The sequence below is a fragment of the Sminthopsis crassicaudata genome, chromosome 1 (assembly GCF_048593235.1).
Source record: "Sminthopsis crassicaudata isolate SCR6 chromosome 1, ASM4859323v1, whole genome shotgun sequence".
Classification (NCBI taxonomy): domain Eukaryota; kingdom Metazoa; phylum Chordata; class Mammalia; order Dasyuromorphia; family Dasyuridae; genus Sminthopsis; species Sminthopsis crassicaudata.
In genome coordinates, this window is record NC_133617.1 from 334,244,863 (window position 1) to 334,266,466 (window position 21,604).

Genomic DNA, 21,604 nt, shown 5'->3' on the forward strand with positions numbered 1-21,604 from the left:
AATTCAGTTCCAATTGATCAGTGATGGACAGAACCAGCTACACCCAGCAAAAGAGCACTGGGAAACAAGTATAGACTGACTGCTTGCATTTTTTGTTTTTTTTTTTTCTTATTTTTACCTTTCTAAATCTGATTTTTCTTGTGCAACAAGAGAACTGTATAAATTATCTACACATATATTGTATTTAAGATATACTTTAATATGTTTAAAAAAAATGCATGGATGATTCTTCAGCATTAGCCCTTGCAAAACCCTGTGTTTCAATTTCCTCCCTTTCCCCCATGCCCTCCCCTAGATGGCAAGTAGTCCAATATGTGTTAAACATGTTAGAATTATGTTAAATCTAATGTATGTATACATATTTATACAGTTATCGTGCTGCACAAGAAAAAAGAGAAGCAAAATAAAATGCAAGCAAACAGAGAGAGTGAGGATGCTATGTTGTGGTCCACACTCAGTTCTCACTGTCCTCTCTCTGGGTGTAGATGGCTCTCTTCATCACTGAACAATTGGAACTGATTTGAATCATCTCATTGAAGAGAGCCATGCTCATCAGAATTGATTATTGTATGGTCTTCTTGTTGCCGTGTACAATGATCTCCTGGTTCTGCTGATTTCACTTGCCATCAGTTCATTTAAGTCTCTCCAGCTCTCTCTGAAATCATCCTGCTGATCATTTCTTATAGAACAATAATATTCCATGACATTCATATACCATAATTTATTCAGCCATTCTCTAACTGGTGGGCTTCCATTCACTTTCCAGTTTCTAGCCACTACAAAAAGGGCTGCCACAAACATTTTTGCACATACGGATTCCTTTCCTTTCTTTAAAATCTCTTAGGGATATAAGCCCAGTAGTAACACTGCCGAGTCAAAGGGTATGCACAGTTTCTTAACTTTTTGAGCCTAGTTCCCAATTGTTTTCCAGAATGGTTGGATCTGTTCACAGTTCCACCAACAATGTATCAGTGTCCCAGGTTTCCTACATCCCTTCCAACATTCGTCTTTACCTTTTCCTATCATCTTAGCCAATCTGAAAGGTGTACAGTGATCAAATGTTTGCTTTTGATTCTGGGTGATTTATTTGGTCTTAGAAAATATTCATCTCCCAGATCACAAGAAACCTGTATACTCCTTAAAAGCAAGGATCTTGCAATTTAGAATTATGTCCAAAAGATATTCTCTTTAATCTATCAGTGTCACTCCTGGGTCTGTATCCCAAAAAGATCATAAGAGAAAAGGACTCATGTGTGCAAAATAAATAAATAAATAAATAAATAAGTTTGTAGCAGCTCTTTGTTTGGTGGCAAGGAAATGGAAATTTAATGGATGTCCATCACTTGGGGAATGTCTAAATAAGTTATAGTATATGGATATAATGGAATTATTGTTCTATAAGAAGTGATCAGCAGGCTGATTTCAGAGAGGTCTGGAGAGACTTACATGAACTGATGCTGAGTGAAATGAGCAGAACCAGGAGATCATCATATACAGTTAACAGCAAGATTGTGTGATGATCAAATATTATACACTTAACTCTTCTCAGCAATATACTGATCCAAGGCAGTTCCAATATACTTGGTGTAGAAAATGCCATCCACATCCAGAGAGAGAACTATGGAAATTGAATATGAATTGAAGCATACCATTTTCACCTTTTTTGTTGTTTGCTCTTTTTCATTCTCATGGTTTTTTCCTTTTTTCTGATTTTTCATTTGCAACGTGATAAATATGGAAATATATTTAAAATGATTGTACATATGTAAGCCATATTAGATCCCTTACTGTCCTGGGGAGGAAGGAGGTAAAGAAGTGGAAGAAAAAATTTAGAATTTAAAAGCTTACAAAGATGAATGATGAAAATTATCTTCACATGTAATTTGTTGCTGATGCTAATGCTTTCGTTGTATTCTTCTGAAATTGCTCTCACAAAAATCATCAGTTTCCTCCTTGTTGTTAACTCCAGTTACCCTTTATTATTCCTTATCTTACTTGACTTCTCTAAATTGATACAGATCACTCCTTGTTTGTTTGTTTTTGTTTTTGTTTTTTTTTTTTTTGGTATTATTTTTGTTTGGACAGCACTATATTGATTTGCCTCTTACCTTATTATCTTCTTCCTATGCCTTAAATGTAGGCATTTCCCAAGAGCTCTGTCTTTGACCTTCTTTAATCCCTCTCTGTTACTCAATCATTTTTCATTCCTGTTCAACTCTTCATGACCCCTTTTAGGGTTTTCTTGGTAAAGATATTGGAATTGTTTGCCATTTCCTTCTCCAGCTCATTGTACAAATGAGGAATCTAAGGCAAACAGGGTTAAGTGACTTGTCCAGGGTCACCCAACTAATTAAGTGCTTGAGTTTTCCTGATTCCAGGCCTGGTACTATATTCATTGTTCCATCTTTACTGACTATCTTGTATATTCTCCTTCTCTTTGTGGTCATCATTTCTTTGTGAATTTATGGATTTCTCCTAACTTTGTCTGTAGTCTGAGCCTCCTTTTGAAGATTAGTTCTCTATTATTCTGGAGTTTGTTATGTTAGCATTCCAGTGGAGTTTCTAGAAGCCTCCAGCCTCCAAGCAGGTGTGGGTGAGGAAGAGTCTCTTAGGTTACTAGGATTTCTTATAATTGAATACCTGGGGGCAGGGGGAGATCCCCAAAATCCCGTCAAACAAAATTGGCCTGAAGAAATAAAAGATCAGATCTAGGGGAAAATGTATTTAAACACCATATTTAATTTTATGTTATACTTGACCTTTTTCTATCACTGCAAATGAAGAAAAGAAAAAAAAATGGAATGGCATATGATCTAGAAAAGAATATGCTTCCAGTTTCTGTAGTAAGACCCTGAATTAAATTTGCAAATATAGAAAGTAGTGAAAATTTAAGCTTCTGATGTCAGAGGCCTTGGATATCAGCTTACCAAATCTCTCACCTGAAATGAGTATGGAAGGTGGATTAAGGATATAATTACTGTTAAATCTAGTAAGAGAAAAATAAAGGGGCTCTTGTCCATCATTCTCTGTATTTGACTAACAGAAGCTGTGTTAGTCCTGCAAGGCCTTGTTTTGTCCAACTTCCACAGATAGCACTGAAACTTGGAGATAGGTAACCAGAGAAAGAAAGAATCTTGGAATATTCCAGAATGTATTTCTATCTTCTCTATGGGGAGAGGGATGTAAGAAGACCAACTTCACTATGTTGGCCTTAGGATGATGGTTTCCTTTTGGATCTGGAAAGTCTCAAAAATAGTTTTTTCGTATCATAAGAGAATTTGTGATCTGTATTCAGAGCAGAGCATACCTGAATTGCTGAATGCTTTAAGACATCAGCCCTAGGACCAAAATGGATCCTTTAGTCCCAGAAAATCTCTCCCTCTCAGAAATCCAAATAAAATATTAAAAACTCTAATCTCTATCTTGCCTCCAGCATTATAATCAAGAACATAATTGTATTCATTTTTATAACCTTTTCTTGCATTTAGAGAAGAGGGAAATGATAATAGGATCATGAAGTTTTCTAAGTTAATTAGATTTTTTGTTCTTAGTTTGAAATATCTTTCTAAACAATTACATCCAGAAGAAAAAATAATCTATTCATTTTAAAATTTTATTCTTAGTTTTTATATAGAACTTAGAAATTTCCTGATTCAGTGATTGGATAAGCTATTATTTTTCCAAATTCACTATTTGGGATCCTCTATAAATAAATGTTAGGCAAGGTTATAACCTACATCCATCCAAACCCACAATTAGCCATGGATCTACAATGTTGAAGTTATCTGGGAGAGTAGGCATGTTTTAGGTTTGTCAAATAATAGAATTCCATCTAAATGGAGAGAGAATAATCCTTTTATACTTTAGACTTAATAAAACAACAGATGGTGAGTGAATGTTCATTTTAAGACAATCACAGTGCCCTCAAATCAGGACAGCTGATAACTATATAGGGGAAAGGGGAGTGGGGGGTGATTGCCTGAATCACAGGAAAATGATGATTGCAGCTAGATTTCTGCTATGTCATTACTAGTCACTGTTAGACTAAAGAAGGCTATATTCCTAGTTTTGTAAGCAATAAAAAAGTGATTTCATTGTGAAATAAAGATTTTTTTCTTCTGTAGGGACTTTTTTTTTTTTTAAGATTTAATCAGCTTTTAAACATGATATGGGAAAGAATTGGATACCAAATAATTTTTTCTAAGGTTTGGATTTTCACTTAGAAGATTTGAATTATGCACCTTCATACAATCCCACTTGACAAGTGTAACTAGAAGTTTGGGTTGTCTTTTTTTTTTTTTTTTTTTTAAAGTTAGTTGCAAATAGCCTTTGCCAAATAGTAACCTTCTATTTCTAATTATTCCCTGAAGCTGTTGATCCTTTGTTTGCTTCCCTGGGATGACAGAAATATTGAAAGATGCAACAGTGCCATCTTGTGGGAAGATTCTTGGTCTTGGAAGAAGATTAAATTGGGGAAATCAACAACCTTGATTGTCAGAAACTTTGTAGAATGACATTACAAAGACAAGTCTATGTTCAGTCAAGTGAAATGTTTCCCTCTGGTAGCCAGCCATGCTAATTATAATTATTGTTTTGGTGTCCAGAAAATTAATAACTCAAATAAATTAAAACCAAGCCTGAAAATGTTTCAAGAGCTACAAATTATAAGCAGTGAGCTTGTATTTAGTCTGATTGCTGAGAATGTTTTAAAATCATCTCAGCTGTGCAATGCTTTCCCTACACATTTCACTACCTTCCACTGTAATAAAAGCCCAAAACTCACTTAAAATCAATACTGGGGTGGAATTCTCCCTGGCCACCAAGCTATTTCTTCTTGATGATAATAATAAGCTCCCATTACTAGGGCTTTAACCAAGAGCTTTCCTTGTGATAACCCCTTATGGTATTAGGGAATACAAGTAGTCCACTCCTCAGTTTTACTGAAGAAGAAACTAAAGTTCTAATTGATGTAATTTGCTTACCTAGGGGCAAAGTACATTTTCTTCTGAATAATGTTTTTTCTCATTTTGTCAAACCTCCTACCTCTATAAAGGCCAGTAGTAGTCATGGTCTAGTCCGCTTATATTTTGTTGCTTGTAATCTGCTATAGTAAAAAAAAAAATCTATCAATTAAGGAATGGTTAAACAAATTGTGCTGCATGAATATAATGGAAATACTTCTGAATATGAAGAATTAAAATATCGTGGTAAGACTTGAAGTTATTTGGAATAAAGTAAGTAGAACTAGTAAAATAATATACAACTACAACAATGTATTTAGGGGGAAAACTACATCTAACACCAAGTAATTAAAATTATCAAGGTTATCCCTAGTCTCTTTTTGCTTATTCCTCATCTGAAAAAAAATGTACTTACTATATGTTTTACTACTTCTGATCCTCTATGTTCCCCAAATCATAGTTTCTTCTCTACCTTGAATCCTTGGTACTGCCCACCTTCACTGTATTCTGTGTAAAATAATCACAAAATGTTAATTCTCTGAATCTTAAAATCCATAAGTTGAGGGTTTGCTTTGATTTTTTTTTCTTTCTTTTTTTTTTTTTTTCTCCTGAGGCAATTAGGGTTAACTGACTTGCCCAGGGTCACACAGTTAGGAAGTGTTAAATGTCTGAGATCAGATTTGAACTCGGGTCCTCCTGACTTCAGGGATAGTGCTCCACTGTACCAGCTAGCTGCCTTTCCTTTGATTTCTTGATCAGAGAAAGGAAACACAAGGATGTAAGCATAGATTTTATACATCTATCTACCGATCTATCTATCTCTATATATCTATATCTTTATATCTATATTTTTAAAGTTAAAGTTTCATGAGGTTTTCTCTTAAAAACAATAGAGTTGAAATTAAGAAACATCTATATTTTGTTAAAGGCTAGGGTCATATAATTTAGAAATGTTCTAAATTCCCTTTTTTGTTTTTTAAACTGCCTTATATTTCCCTATAATTACTAGCTGTGAGCATTTAAATAAAGATGGGTGCGTTTATTTCTAAGGCAACTAGGTAGGGAAGAAGTTTAAGATACTCTAAATGGAAGAAAGCAATGTAGCAGTGATGACAAAGGAGAGAGGTATGTGCCCTCTGGGGGCTGGTGGAGATAACTGCAACATCTTAAGGTTATCTTGTCACCCCCTTCCCCCTTCACCATGTACCAGAAAGAAACTGATACCCCAGGTTTGGAGATTCAGGGAGACGATTACCTAGTGGGCAGCTCAGATATTGCATTCCCATATTGGATAATTAAAATAGGGATGTAGGCTTTGAGATGGGAGAGAACATTCACTAAATTCAGAAAAATATTTAGCCATTCTATGTATTGCTATTTCCAAGATCAGCTCAAACTTTTTTAATCTGTATTAAGGGATATGGCAAAATTTTCTTTAAGCAGTATTTGTAGAAATGACATTTATAATTCCTATATCTTACCCTGAATTCTCAGCTTAAAGACTAATGGGAGTCACAGTAAAGCACTTTATATACCTTAAAGTAATAAGTAAGTGCTAGCTTCTCTTTCTATTTTAGTGATTTTTAAATACTTAGTGTTAATGATGGAAAATATTATTTTTAATCATTTTATTAAAGCACAACTCTTCAAGTATTTATTGTAACAGGATTGTGTCCCTCCCCACCTATATGTCCTACGGAAGTTCTTTTTGAAAAATCTTTTGGTCATAGAATAATGTGGAACTTAACCTGTGTTTATAAAGTCATAAATGTTGGCTTAATATTTATTATTATCTATTAAGATAATATCTATTAAGATAAAGAAAATGTAAAGGGAAAATAGAGAGTAATCAAGTCAGTTTTCATAACCAAAAAAAGATATTGTGTGATCTTCTATGATACAGATAAGATTTCATAATTATTATTTTAGAAGGGTAAATGAAGGTAACATTGAAATCTTCTCCAGAACCCATTTTGGAAAGAAATGTTCGGAGGAATTTTCCCTTAGAAAATGACTGGATTCATCTGGGACTGCTGCTCTAATCAACCTCCCCTTCCCCTCCATCAGCCCCCACACACAAATTCAGTGTCAACACTTCAAGGAGAGCAATAGATATGCCCATTCCCAAAAGTTCTTCTCAAATGGAAAGAATTTCCTGAGTTTCATCAAAGTACATTCCTACCAATTGCTTTGTTGGCTTATTTCTAGTCTTCTCTTACCCCCAAGATTGCCATTTGGACAAAAGAGACTAGAACAAACATAGATCACGAAGATACCACTGAATCTATGGGTCATTATTTTGCTAACATCAAGTTTTAACATCCCCCCACCCCCACGGTAGCAGATTAGCAGGGAGGAAGGAAAAAGAAAACTGAAGAAGATAAATAGTTATAACTATAATCCTGTGTGGTATAGAAGGAAAGAGCATTAAGTGAGGAGTCAATTCAGAAACTTGACATTATTTTGCTATGTGAACTTCAAGTCACTTTATCACTCTTGAATTTCTTCTTTAAGATGAGGAAAATAGAGGTAGCTAGATATGCTACCTATGTAGCATGGAAGTCAGGTGCTGACCTGAGTTCCAATCCAGTCTCAAGTCACTTGACACTTACTAGCTGTGTGACCCTGGGAAAGTCACTTAACTCAGATTGCCCTCTAAAACAAAATAAATAAAATGAGAGAATTAGATTAGTTGATTCCTAAAGTCCCTTCCACCTATAGCCAGCAATGAGCCAATAAAATCAGAGACTCTATAAGAATATGAAGTGTATGCATATATTTGATTTGTTTTGTCCAGACTTATGATTACAGCAATGTATGTAGGTAATTCCCCGTTAGTGAATGAATATTCCTTCCTGTATATGTCGGCTAACATCAGTAATTTATCATTTTAGAGAGTTTATCTAGAGGCATTCAAAAGGTACTTGCCTATGATCATATATCAAGAATATCCTAAATCCCAATTTTCCTGACTTTTTTCTTCTCTTTACCTCTCATCTATGTGCCTTGAACCTAATTTGAAAAAAAAAAAAAAAAAAAAGTGTAGTTTTGTGATCTTGGGAAAACCCTAGATCAGGGGTCCTCAAACTACGGCCTGTGGGCCACATGCGGCCTGCTGAGGACGTTTATGCAGCCTGCAGGGTTATGGCAAAATCAGACCGGAAGTGACGTTCACCCTAAACTTGGGTTAGCAAAGCACACTTCCAGCACTGGGCTGAGGCGGTGGAGACAGAGTATGAGGCGATACCAAGGTGAGGTGAGTTCCCAGGCCCGGGTGTATGGTGTGGGGAAAGGAGAGAGAGAGATGCAGAAGACAGAGAATGTCCCGTGGCCTTGTAAAGTAATAGAAGCCACCACAACAGGCAGGCTCGAGGGATGTACAATGCATACTGCACATGTCATGGCCACTGCAGGGGGAATATATGGGCTATGTCTGGTGCGCGGGTATAGTAACAGTTCTACAAGTCCCAGCTTGACTCTATCATTGTCATTATGCTGAAATGACAATGTAATGGCTTACTCTCTAGCACATGTTGCGGTACTGACTGCTGTTGTCGCCCAGAGTGAGGCTCCTGGTACCAGGCCGTGGCCCTGTATTCATAGTGATCTCATGTCTGGCTATTGTGGTCATCAGTTTTATCATTGTATGTATGTTATGTAGTTTCATAAAGAGATGGAATATTGCTAACATGTACTATCACCTTATAATCACTGGGGGTCTGACCTTATGTTCCCCCCTCACTTATCCTGAGTATGAGGAGGTGCAGAGCTGGTGTACTGCTTTGTCCCCCTCCAGATTCTTAAGGTTCCCATACACGTGTGCAGCTTCAAGTCACATGATGACCTCCCCCAGAAGCTCCAATGTACGATTTGTCATTGAAGTTCATACTGCACATACAATATATTGCTCAGTTATATACATATATGCACAGTCTTGCCTGCAATTATGATAAATTTCGAGTGCAGTATGTACGATTATGCAGCGCTGGATCATGAGAATTGATCCCAGGATTCAGAGGAAGCCAGGGCATTTGGGAGGGCCGCCTGAGTGGTGACTTGTGTGCAGTGAAGACCTGAAGTGGGAGAGAGAGTGCGGGAAACAGAGGCATCACAGTGCAGAGGCAGCTTGGAGGAAGTTGGACATTGCAATCTGTATAGCTCTCTGTGGGCAAAGTTATTACTGGTATATTGTTTTTGTAGCGCTGCATATGTGTGTGTGTGTGTGTGTGTGTGTGTGTGTGTGTGTGTGTGTGTGTATTTTACTAATAGCAGTTTGGAATCCCTTAGAAATAATGATGTCAAGAAAAAGAAAAATTGACTTGGAGTATAGGATATTCAAAGAACAGTGGACTTATGATTACTTTTTCATGCAGTACAAGGAAAGAGCTGCATGTCTGATATGCCAGAATACAGTGTTGGTGTTCAAATAATATAATTTGTGTTGACACTGTGAAACTCAACATAAAGATAAATATGATTGGTTGGAGAAGTGAGAAAAGATAAAATATTAAAACTGAAAAATACATTGACAACTCAGCAAAATATTTTTGTGAAGCAGAAGCAGCTAAATATTTCATCACTGCGAGCAAGTTTTCAAGTTGCCAAGCTAATAGCACGCACTGGCAGACCATTTGTGGAGGGAGAATTTGTTAAAGAATGCCTTCTTTCTGTTGCCAAAGAGATGTGTCCAGAGAAGGATGATTTATTTAGTACAGTGAGTCTTTCAAGATCTACAATTACACAGAAGATTGAAGAAATGGGAGACAATCTGCATCAGCATTTGCAAAACTCCACAAAAAAAAAAAAATTCATATTTTTCCTTGGCACTTGACGAAAGCAATTATGTGCATGATTCTGCAACTTCTAATTTTTATTTGTGGGACGAATGATTATGTTGAAGTGATAACAAGAGCTTGCTGCACTGCAAAGCATCAAAGGAACAACTACAGGAGAGGATATCTATGAAAAGGTTTGCCAAACTATAAATGGTTTGGAGCTGGACTGTGCTAAACTAGCCAGCGTGACAACTGAAGGTGCCCCTACCATGGTGGGGTCTAAGAAAGGAGTAATTGCTCGCATTAACCAAGAGATAGACAAACATAACCATTCTCATCCAATAGCCATACACTGCCTCATCCACCAACAAGTGCTGTGTAGTAAATCACTGAAGTGGGATTCTGTTAAGAAAATTGTGATATCTTATGTTAACTTCATTAGAACTAATGCAATAAATCAATTTCAGGAATTTCTGTCTGAGCTAAATGTTGAGTATGAAGATGTTCTATATCACACTGAAATCTGTTGGCTGAATCAAGGGAGAGTTTTGAAACGTTTCTATGACTTACTTCCACAGATTACAACTTTTCTGCTTTCAGAAAACAAAGAAGTACCAGAGCTTAATGATGCAGAATGGAAATGGCACCTTGCCTTTCTGATAGATGTCACAGAGCTACTCAATAATTTCAATATGCAACTTCAAGGGAAGAGGAAGCTCATCTGTGATATGCAATCACATGTCAAAGCATTTGAAGTAAAATTAGACCTCCTCATCAAACAATGAAGGAGGAAAACTTCTGCCATCTCCCCACAACTCAAAATCTGTTAGCAGAAAAACCGGATTTGAACTCGGGTCCTCCTGATTTCAACTGATTGCATTCCCAAACAAAACATGTGTGGATTCATTGGAAAAATTGCAAAAGGAGTTCCAATTTAGATTTAAAGAGCTTCATCTCCATGAACAGGGCATACAGCTTTTCTGTAACCTATTGACATTGAAAATGTGGATACAATTTACCAAATGGAACTGGCTGAACTGCAGAATTGTGACTCTCTGAAAGACGCATTAAGTCAAGCAGCCTTCATAATTTCTATGCATCTCTCCCCTCTGAGACATATCCTCATCTCAGGAACCATGCATTCAAAATGGCAACCATCTTTGGTAGCACTTATGTCTATGAACAGACTTTTTCTAGAATAAAACATTTGAAATCTCCAACCAGATCAAGACTAATGGATGCACACTTGCATCACTTGTTACAACTAGCAGTGACAAATATGGAACCAAACATTGACCATCTCATTAGCCAAAAGCAGGCCCATAGTTCCCATTGAAATACTGGTAAGTTTGTTGATTTAACTTTACTTCATTTTAAATATTGTATTTGTTCCTGTTTTATTTCTTCACTTCAAAATGAGATATATGTAGTGTTAGGAATTTGTTCATAGTTTTTGTTTTTACTATAGTTCAGCCCTCCAACACGCTGAGGGACAGTGAACTGGCCCCCTATTTAAAAAATTTGAGGACCACTGCCCTAGATTATCTTAGTCTTAAAAAGTTCCTAAAAATTTTGTGAGCATGAGTCTTATAGATGAGACTATCACTTAATATTTATTATACTCATTGTTGTATACAACTTTGTCACTTCATTATAAATATTTTGAGTATTGTATCTAGCATGTGCTTCCTTAGAATGTTCTAAATTTTAAAAATATGCTAAGCTTTGTTAAGAAAGACAATTCATATAATTCGCTATGAGATAGCTTAAAAAATAATAAAATCCAAAAAAGGAATGATCTTGGATTTTGAGGTTTAGCAAGTATAGAACTTAACAATTCACATATATAAAAACCTTAAGTGCTTCAAATATTTTCAGCCTAACAGATAATGGTTTGCTGTTCCCATGTGTGATAAGCTTCAGAGTTTCTGCTGATTTAGAGAAAGTGTTCTAGGGACTTTAATCCTAGCTAATTCTGCCTTGCATGCATTTCCTTTAACCTTAAATAAATGAATTCTTTAAAAATGGGAAAAGCCTGAGAATTTGGGGACAAGAGGGAGAAAGGCATTTTTTTCACTGTCTATTTCCTAAAAGAAAGTAATGTTCCCTCTTCAAAACAACATCTGTCAGACTGATTTTCATCAGATTAAATATATCTTCAAAGCAACCATCATAGCTTACAAAATATTTGAAATATATGTTGTACTTTGAATGAAACATCAATAAATTTTAAAATAGTTGGGCATTAAACAGTTTGGGGAACTGGCTTTTTTGAGTTTGCTTTCTTGCCCCATATCTGAAAGAGAACCAGTACAATGCTATTTAAAGCCATAAATAATCATCTGCCAATTTGATTTGGTAAATTGAAGACAGAAATATATAATGGGAACTTTATCATCAGAAAAAATTTACTAAAAAAAACAATAACAACTAGTTACTGGATATTATTTAACAAGCTACTTTTTTAAAGACAGACTTCAAAATTAGGTGTTCTCTCCTTGTAAAGAAAATTAAGACCTTCAAAATTTAGAGTTGGGGGGTGGGAGAAGATGCTTTTTTTGGAATTATTATATCATAATAAGATTTGGTTAGTTTACCAGAGCTGCTTTAACTTCTCCAATCCTCTTAGGAAGGTGTGTTTCTAAATTTAAGCGACTAGTTTTAAAATATTCTCAGAGATGGATAGAGCACCAGCCCTGAATTCAGAAAGACCCGAGTTCAAATTTGGTCTCAGACACTTAACCCTTCCTAGCTGTGTGACCCTGGGCGAGTCATTTAACCTTAGCCTCAGGAAAAAAATAATAAAATACTCTCAAAGAATAATGTTAAGTTCATTGTAAGATATTAAGACATTGGAAGACCTTACTATGTCCCTCATGCAAAGCTCATTTTTTTGGGCATGGAAGTTTGATGAAGCCTCCCAGAGAAAAATTGGTACCTAAATGACAGGAGTTGTCGATTCTTGATCCTTTCTCTCTACAAAAGAAAGAAAATTAAATATTTCCCCATGTAGCATAATGCTTTCAAAATCTTGGATCCCTTAAGACTTTGCTTGGGAAAGCATAATCTTAAGACCAGGAAATTGAATGTCAGAGGGGCTTCTGGGTTCCTTCAAGTAATAGTTCCTTTTAAGTATCAGTGCTAAAATTTCTAGTAATAATCTGGAATGTATGAAGCAATTTAAGAATAATGGCAAGAGAAAATCTTTTTACGTCTTCAAATAGCTCCTTTTTTTGCCTCAAATTAGTATTAGAGAATATTGTTATCTTTGCCCCCTCCTTCCAAGATAACCCCAAAAGCCAAACAGTTCTGCTTTGAGGAGTTTACCACAGAAAGGGAATCTTACTTCTTATTATTAGAAATCTTAGAAACAATTTAATGGAAGTCTTGAATAAACTTTCTCTCTGACAGAACAAAAAGACCCTTGGAAGCCAAATTTCTCTCATTTATGAGGAATACCAAGTAATTGAGAATTGGGTCTTCTCTCTGCTTTTAAGAAACTATAAATGAAAAATATAGATTTCTGTTAAAAGTTAATATTTCACTCCACACATTTATTGTTCTATTCGACATGTTTAATGTTAGCTTGTAGGCCATCTTGGTGAAGAGCTAAAGGTAAAAGTGATTGGAAGTTTATGACTTATCTTGTCTCATTCTTCTTTTTTCTCAGTACCCAATGAAGAAAGGTTTGTGAATATGCCTCAAACGTAGCAACTTTATCCAGATGTCACACATTTATTCATGAAAAATAACATAGCTAGAAATGTAGAAAGCTGCAACTCATCTCCTCCTCAGGAATGCCTGGTTTCCTTTTGATGGTACCCACACAACTGATGAAGAGAAGGCAGCTTGCAGGAACACTACTCCTTTGGGTCAACTCTGGTGTTAATCAGCTGATGTGAAACTGGTCTGAGGCCCACCACACACAAGAATCTTAATGAATATCACCTCTCAATTAAGAAAATTGGACTGAGATTAATATTATTGCATTATAAGGTGGTAGCTCAGTGCAGAGGACTAGACTTAAAGTCAGAAAGACCATACTTATAGAGTCTTGTATCTGGGGCTCCTTGTGTGTGGTTTTAGACAAATTACTTAACATCTCTGTACGTTAGTTTCCTCAAATGTAAAATCCACCATCCAGGATTGTGAGGATCAAATGAAATAACATGTAAAATGCTTAAAGTACTATATAAGTGATAATTTAGTAGTACTGGTAACTTTCTCCACTAATAGTACTAGTACTGTAAGTGGTAGTAGTAGTAATATTAAATCTGGGAATTCATTCTGTTTATGCAGCTTTAAAGGTCACTGCAAATGTTCTGCCAGTTTATTGAATTAGCAGAATTTTTTGTGACAGGTAACTCTAATAGCATGACTTTTAGGATAATCTCTTGAGGAATTAAGTCCCCAAACTGTAGTAATAGCGTGTCTGCCAGACACCACCACCACCCAAGGATGAAAAAATAAACTTAATTTTATAAGTATATCTTGGGAGTCATACAGCAAGCCCATGAAGAAAGTATCCTTTTTTTTTATTCTAATAGATTGCACTTTTTAACAAATCAAGCTTTAAAATTTTAATAGTATTGCCATTCTTGTTTTTTCTTATTGTAACTATTTCTATGCTTAAGGGAGGATTCTGTAATTCACACCTCCTTAAACAGCCACAACCAATTTTAAATAGTGTAATAGAACTCCCATACCCACTTAATAAAGACTTACTTTTCTATGAGAGTTTTCCAACGCCAGCTTTGCTACTGACTTTTAACATTAACCTCATAACCTTAGGCTCATAGTTTGAATTCACTGGGCTTCAGTTTCTTATCTTTAAAATGAAGTAGTTAAACTAGATCAAAGCTTCTTAAACTGTGGGTCCCAATTCTATATAGAGTTATATATAATTGAATGTGGGGGATCATGAAATTATATTTTATTGTCAGTAAAGGTTTGACTTGTATACATAAAAATTTCTTGGGTGAAAAAACGAGTCATGAGTGGGAAAAGTTTATAAAGCCTTTTGTGTTTGTGTCACACACACACACACACACACACACACACACGTCTGTCTGTAGCCTTTTTTCACCTTGATCCTATGGTATATTCTTTCATCAGAGAGTAGGTCATATTTATATCATTGCCATAGCTTAAATTAAAATAAAATCATTGTAGCTAAGAGGGCTTATCTGAGCCATTGTATTGTTAGAAATGTTGCTGACTTTCAATTACTCGCTTTATTTTTTTTTTTTATTTTAGTCATGTTATTGTCATTGTCATTCAGTTTCAGTTGTATCAGATTTTTCATGACCCCATTTGGGGTTTTCTTAGCAAAGATGTAGGAGTGGTTTGCCACTTCCTTCTCTATTGGATTAAGGCAAATAGGTTAAGTGACTTGTAAAGATCACATAGCTAATGACTATTGAGGCAGGATGACACCAGGAGCAGCTGCTCTTTCCACTAAGTTACTTTGCTGCCTCCAGAACATTTGAAAACAAAAATGAAATTTTCCTCACCCAAGGATATAATGTTTTAGTCATTTATACAATATTTGTTCAAATAAATGTAATATAAAATGGTTATTTTCTTCCATCTACCCCCACCTTCCCTTATAAGAGAACAAGCAGGTAAAATGCACTTAGAATATTTAAAAAGGAAGGTAGTATAAATGAGGGAGTGACCTTTAGAAAACTGGAACTTAAAAAAAAAACTTAGAAGCTGGAGCTTAAGATGAGCCTTGATAGATTCATAAAGTAGAAGGGAGTTACATTTCAAGAATGTCAAGGGAGGGGTAGCTAGGTAGCCCAGTAGATAGAGCACCAGCCCTAAAGTCAGGAGGATCTGGGTTCAAATATGATCTCAGACGCTTTTACTTCCTAGTGGTAGTTACTTAACCCCAATTGCCTCAGGGAAAAAAAAAAAAAAGGAATGAGTGATTTAAAAACCCATTTATCTCTCCTCTGGTCCAGAAATGGATTGTTTTAAAGTGAAAGAATACAAGTATGTTCTAAAGCTTCATGAATTATCATATTCCTGCTCTCTCAAAAATATAGTTATACAGTTAAATGAACCAGGTTTCAGTGCTTAAGTTTTTGATCCAAAAATGTTTAGCTATGACTTAACTATATAGGTAAACTGTGAATTTAATGCTAATCTTAATTTGTTGACAGCTTATATAACTTAATCATGTCATGGTATATGCTCTATATAAAGATAAGAGAGGACCAGATGGGGCTACTGAAACAAATTGAATTTACACTTCTCCTGCTGACTATTAATCCAGCAGCTAAATTGTTTATACAAAAAAAGAAAAGAAAATAGCAAAACAGTTAACACAAAAAAAAAGAAGCCCATCTTGACAAAATAATCTGAAGGCTCTTTTTTTTTTTTTCCTTTCCTTTTGGATGCTTATTCAGATTTGATTTTCTAATGTGTGATTTCTAATTCTGTGATACAGAAATGACTGGGGAGGGTGGGATTTTGTATGTGTTTTTTTTTGTTTTTTTTTTAAACACTAGGGCAGTTGTATGAAAGTGACCCACAACAATTTCTTTGAGGCAGATTTTTTTTTCCCCCTAAAAAGAGGCAAGGCCAACTAAATATATGGAATACTTCATCTGGAGAGCCTTATTGTATTATTGCTTACGTCATACTTATTTGTCTATAAAGTAGGGCATTGGAACAGATTTTGGAGATGGTGAATTTTTCTACCACTAAATGTTAGTAATTATACTTTAATTCATGTAGCCTTTGGTTTCTCATCATTAATTTTTCTTGATCCTCACGATAATCTTGATGTAGGAAGGGCAATAAGGGTTAAAAGGTAGAGATGTTGATTTTCCTAAGATGACTCTAAACAGCAATTTTTGCTCTTCTTGATTCTTAAAACAGTGGGCAGAACCAAATGTTCAACACACTTTTACTCTCCTTTCTGTACCATTTTCCTCAGTATCACTGCTTATTCCCACTCTCTTCACTATCTGGTTCCTCCAAGATGGCACCTAGTTGGCAGGTGGACCATTCTTAGGAATAAAGTTAGGGCTAGAAGAGGCTTTGGGAATCTTTAGTTAGCTCCTTCATTTAACAGGAAACTAAGCCTCTGAAAGATAAAATGAGGCTTGCCAAAGGCTGCACAGTAAGAAGCACAGCAAGGCTTGGACAAAACAGGTCTTCTGGTTCTACAGCTTGCATTCCTTCCACTATACACCTACCTTAAAAATTCCTTTGCTTGTGTCCTATTCTCCCATGTTGTAAATAACTGATTGAGACATAAATTATTTGCACCAAAGGATTTCTATTTGATAATAATAGCTCGATATGCTAATAAATATTACTTGTTTTCAGTGCTTTAGCCTCAAAGGTGAATACTTTCAGATTTTGAAGAAAAAGAAACTTGACAGGACTTTTTCCTTATCCCCTAGCCAACTCTCCACTCTCCTTTACAGATAAAGCTATTTCTAGTTAAGTTCTTGTTGTTCTCCATTAATGCCGGTTTTTGACAGCTTTAAGCAGTAAAGATCCTTAAATTCTTTGGGTCTTTGGCAACTAAGTAAAAGACTAAACTATGTTAATAAAGCAGATTCATATAGTTGCAGTGCTGTTGGGAGGGGAAAATACCTTTCCTATTATCTCATCAACCCACAAACGCATTGTTTAAAGATATTGTTCTTGTCCTTAGATACATTTTGGGGATTAACAACTGTCAACAACAACAAAAAATAAAATGTTCTTAATTAATTCAGTTGCTGTTTGCTACAGTTTATTTTTCTCATTCTTCTTTGCTTAAGCTACCTTCTTTTTTACCAGTTTCTGCCATATCCATTGTTTATTGTATTCACTTAAGATGAGACTCTTGATTCATGTTATCATGTTAAATTATTTTTCCTTTCTTTTTCCAGCCCACCTAAACCAACTGTGTACATCTCTGGTGTTATTGCAAGGGTAAGAGCTTATTTGCATGTATCTACAAACATTCCAAAGAAACTAAAGGCTTTCTCACTTGATTTCATTAATTCATCATTTGTAATTGTTTATTATTTATATTTTTAGTAAACTCTTTCAAGGAGAATTCAACAGGAAGATTAATGAAGCCCAGGTCCTGAGTGGAATTCTTAGACCTATCACACCTACATAACACATTTTCAGAGAATATGAAAAAATAGATAAAAGGTTTAGTACAGTTCATTCTTTGGTATATTAGCTATATTTAATACAACATGGCTTTAATTCCCCTCATTCCCTTATATTTCTCTTCAGATTGACCTTGGGGATTTCAATTATACAAACACTTAATATACTAGGTCCAAAGTAGTGTGCTAGCTCCTGAGAACAAAAGCATAAAAAAATGACATGCAACCTACCCTCAAGAAATTTATAATCTACAATGTTATATGGAAAGACTTTAATATAATACAGGGGATAAAGTATTCTAATAAAATTTGAGAAGAGAAGGAATATCTTTAGCTGGAGAGAATCAGGAAATGCTTCAGAGAATAGACTTAAGTTTTCCCAGAAAAACCACAGAATCTGAAATGAATTTCAGAAGCCATAGTTGAGCCAAGAGTATATTATACCAGGCATGGGAGTGTCCTGTGTAAGGGGAGAGTATAGAAAAGGATCAAGGAACCACTAGTAATTTCATTAGGTATGAGAGAGAACAATATGGGAGTTGGAGAGGAAACAGATGTAGACTAGAGATGCTGCTTGATTAAAATCAATCTGATGTAGCATCTTATTAGTTGTAGATGATGAGAAATAAAGGGACCTGGCAAAGATGGCTTAATGCTGGTGTTATTAGTATCAATAGGAACATTAAAAGGAAGGACAGATTTGCACAGTAAAGCAGTGTTTCAGGTACCAGTAAAATATTGACATAGAGAATGTACTGTTGGAGATAAAAAGCTGGGATAGTTTAGAGGAGAAACTATAGATATAGAAGTCATTTCCTTGGAAGGGGTCGTTGAAACCATGGGAGATGGAATTAGATAATTAAGTGAATATGAAAAGAAAAGAAGGATATGAGACTGTTTAAGTTGTAGGCTTTCAATGCCCTATCCTCAAAGGTGAGTAAAGTGGGACTTGAGTCTTTTTATACTTGACATCCATACTAATCTCCTTGATAAGTTGGAGTAGAAAAGCAATTTTACTTCTCCTAGCAGGGTGAGGGACCCACCTGTATTCTGTGTATATGGAGTTGTTACTTGCAGAAAATCAGTCTGGCTTCAGCAGTTCCTTAGAATATTTATCCTGTCTTTCATATTTGCTGGAACCAACATCTTTTGTTTCTAACTGACAGATCCTATTAGCTAACACGATCAGTGAGCAGTTTAGAACTTCTCCCTGGAATATGTCTTGATTTTCAATGTTGATTATGAACATTGATGATTCATTGATGATTCTAGAATGCAATTAGGTTCACTTCCCTTCAAGTCCCAAATTTAAATTACTCCATTCACCACATTGCTAATGTTATGCATTTGTGTTTGACTACAGGGTGACAAAGATTTCCCCCCTGCTGCAGCTCAGGTGGCTCACCAAAAACCACACCCCTCCATGGAAAAGCATCCTTCTCACAGGACAACACAGCACATCCAACAACCTCGCAAGTGAAAGTCCTGCTACCACCCTCTCAGTCTGGTTCTTGGAAAAGAGCACATTATTTCCTCTTAGGTTTGACATTTATAGAACAACAAAAATTGGTCCAATTTTTTTTTTTCCTATCTCTAGCTCTGTAGAGAAATTTAAGACAAAGCAAATCAGTAGCTTCCTTTGCCTTACATTTCTTTGTTTACTGCCTGCAAATAGATCAGATACTCATGTATCTTGTTCAACTAAATGCAAACAACACTTGAGTCTTATTTTTATCCCAGGATCTATGATCCTTACTCAATTTAACCTTATCTGCAGTTTTGCTTAGAAAATACAGTGACGTTTTTAAAAGTTAATTTTAGTAGTTCTGAAGTTGCCTTTGATTTATACCATAAAGTGAAGTGTGATATTTTAAAATAATTATAAGCAAATTTTGGGAAAGGTGAGATAAAGGTTAGAAAAAATGGGTCATTTTGTAATCTTATTTTTTATCAAACACTAGAGTCTTCCCATGGAGTCCAGAGTAAAATGGGGAAGTCAGTTGAAATTTCATACTGTTCTTTCAATGAATAGCCAGAATTTACTTGTTGCTAGAGGATGAGAATCCAAGAAGGCCTACTCAGAATTAAACAGCTTGCTTCGAGTCACATGATTGGAGAGTTTGTTGTATCTGAAAAAAGTCCTGACTTAAGAAATAGGCCAATTTATGTATCTCTGTAATCATCTTGTTGGTTTGGATTTGAGGGGGACTCTTAGGACTCCACCTATTTTGGGGTAGAGGTGGTGGGAGGAGAAGATACATGGGTAATGGTTTTAAAGATTTATTAAAACAAAAGGGAATAGTAGGTTAAAAATCCACCAAGTTTACAAAGTTCCAATTCTCCTCCAAAGGGAGATTAATCTCACTGTCAAGGAAAAATAAACACATTCCACTTTAGTTGGAGCAATCTGTTTGCAGACCTCACAACTGTGGTCAGATTCCCCTTTGCCCTAATTATATAATTACTCCTACTAATGTTTAAGTGTTAGATGTCATTCTGAGTTATTTTGTGTGTGCTTCTTGCCAATTGATATTTGTAAGGCTGCTGCTGGAGTGATTGCTATACTATTTTTATGTTTGAAAATAAACTCATTCTAGTTATTTGCATAAGGAAAAGCTCTTTCAAACAATACAATTTTGTGGAGAAAGTATTGCTTTGTTAGGATACCAGCAGTCTGTTTTGAATCTATTTATTGCTGTAGGTCAGCAACGAATGGCACTATGAATGGTTGGCTATACAACACCAATCATCCTCAGATAAAACATTGAAATCCACATTTGTCAATTGGTAGAAATAGTGATAACTTTCCCTTGATCAATATCTCAACTCTCAAGAAGAATGTTCACAGTTTGCTTTGTTTCATGTTTTGAAGAAAACTTAGGGTACCCTTAGCTCCAGATTAACAGCAGGCTGTTTCGTATGGCAGTGACATTGTATCATCTATGTTGTTTCATAATGGCAGAAGTATTAATGTGAACATTTTCTGCCTCTCTAAGGCAGTGTATTTTGTCATTACTTCACAGTCGTCAGAACACATACCCAGAGGCTTGCTGGTTGATATTCCTTTGGAGCATGTGCCTAAAGACTTGGCAGCTCCTCAGAGCTTTGTTCAGAAATAAACATTTCAAATAGGAAGGGAGAGCTTTATGATACTTGGGAAAACAATTGAAAGTAGATTCAGTCTAGTGCAATCTATATATCACACTCTCAGCTATAAGAATAGTTTAGGAAGCTTCTCCCACCTCCCCACTGCCTTGAAATCTCCACTGAGAGATAGCGGAAAATGATAACCTATTATGTTTCCAAAAATTTCATTTTACATGTATCTTAGATGTAGTATATTCCACATGTTCCAAATCACTGAAAAGAAACAATTATATCAAGTGTTTTCTTTTATAATGATTTGTGTTTTTCAGTAATAAAAATTGTGCCTGCCCTTCCCTTTTCTTTGTGCTGTTTTTCTTCTTATTTCAGAGATTTCTATTTTAAATTAGACTCCACTCATTGTCTGCTTTAAATTATGGTACCATAAAATGGAAAAGCATAATGCATTTGATTAAAACTGGTAACTTGTGACTATTAGCTGGCACTTTCATTAAGGTAGATAGGACCTTTTAGGGCAGATTTAATACAGCATTACCAAAAAATGTTGTAATGGTAGCTAGCAGCTCTTTATCAGAGTCAGTATATGTATTTGCCTTTGTTTCAAAGGGTACCCTTTAACTATTAACTCCATTCACTT

General features: G+C 35.5%; 1 protein-coding gene across 1 annotated transcript in view; it reads left to right on the forward strand.

The window, feature by feature from the left end:
• Positions 1 to 21,303, forward strand: part of DAP (death associated protein) — a 69,103-nt gene extending 47,800 nt beyond the window's left edge. Inside the window, exons 3-4 of the mRNA XM_074279125.1 lie at positions 17,632 to 17,674; positions 19,226 to 21,303. Of these exons, the coding sequence (XP_074135226.1) occupies positions 17,632 to 17,674; positions 19,226 to 19,342 (160 nt within the window). The 3' untranslated portion in view covers positions 19,343 to 21,303. The remainder of the gene's footprint in view (positions 1 to 17,631; positions 17,675 to 19,225) is intronic.
• The last annotated feature ends 301 nt before the right edge of the window (positions 21,304 to 21,604 follow it).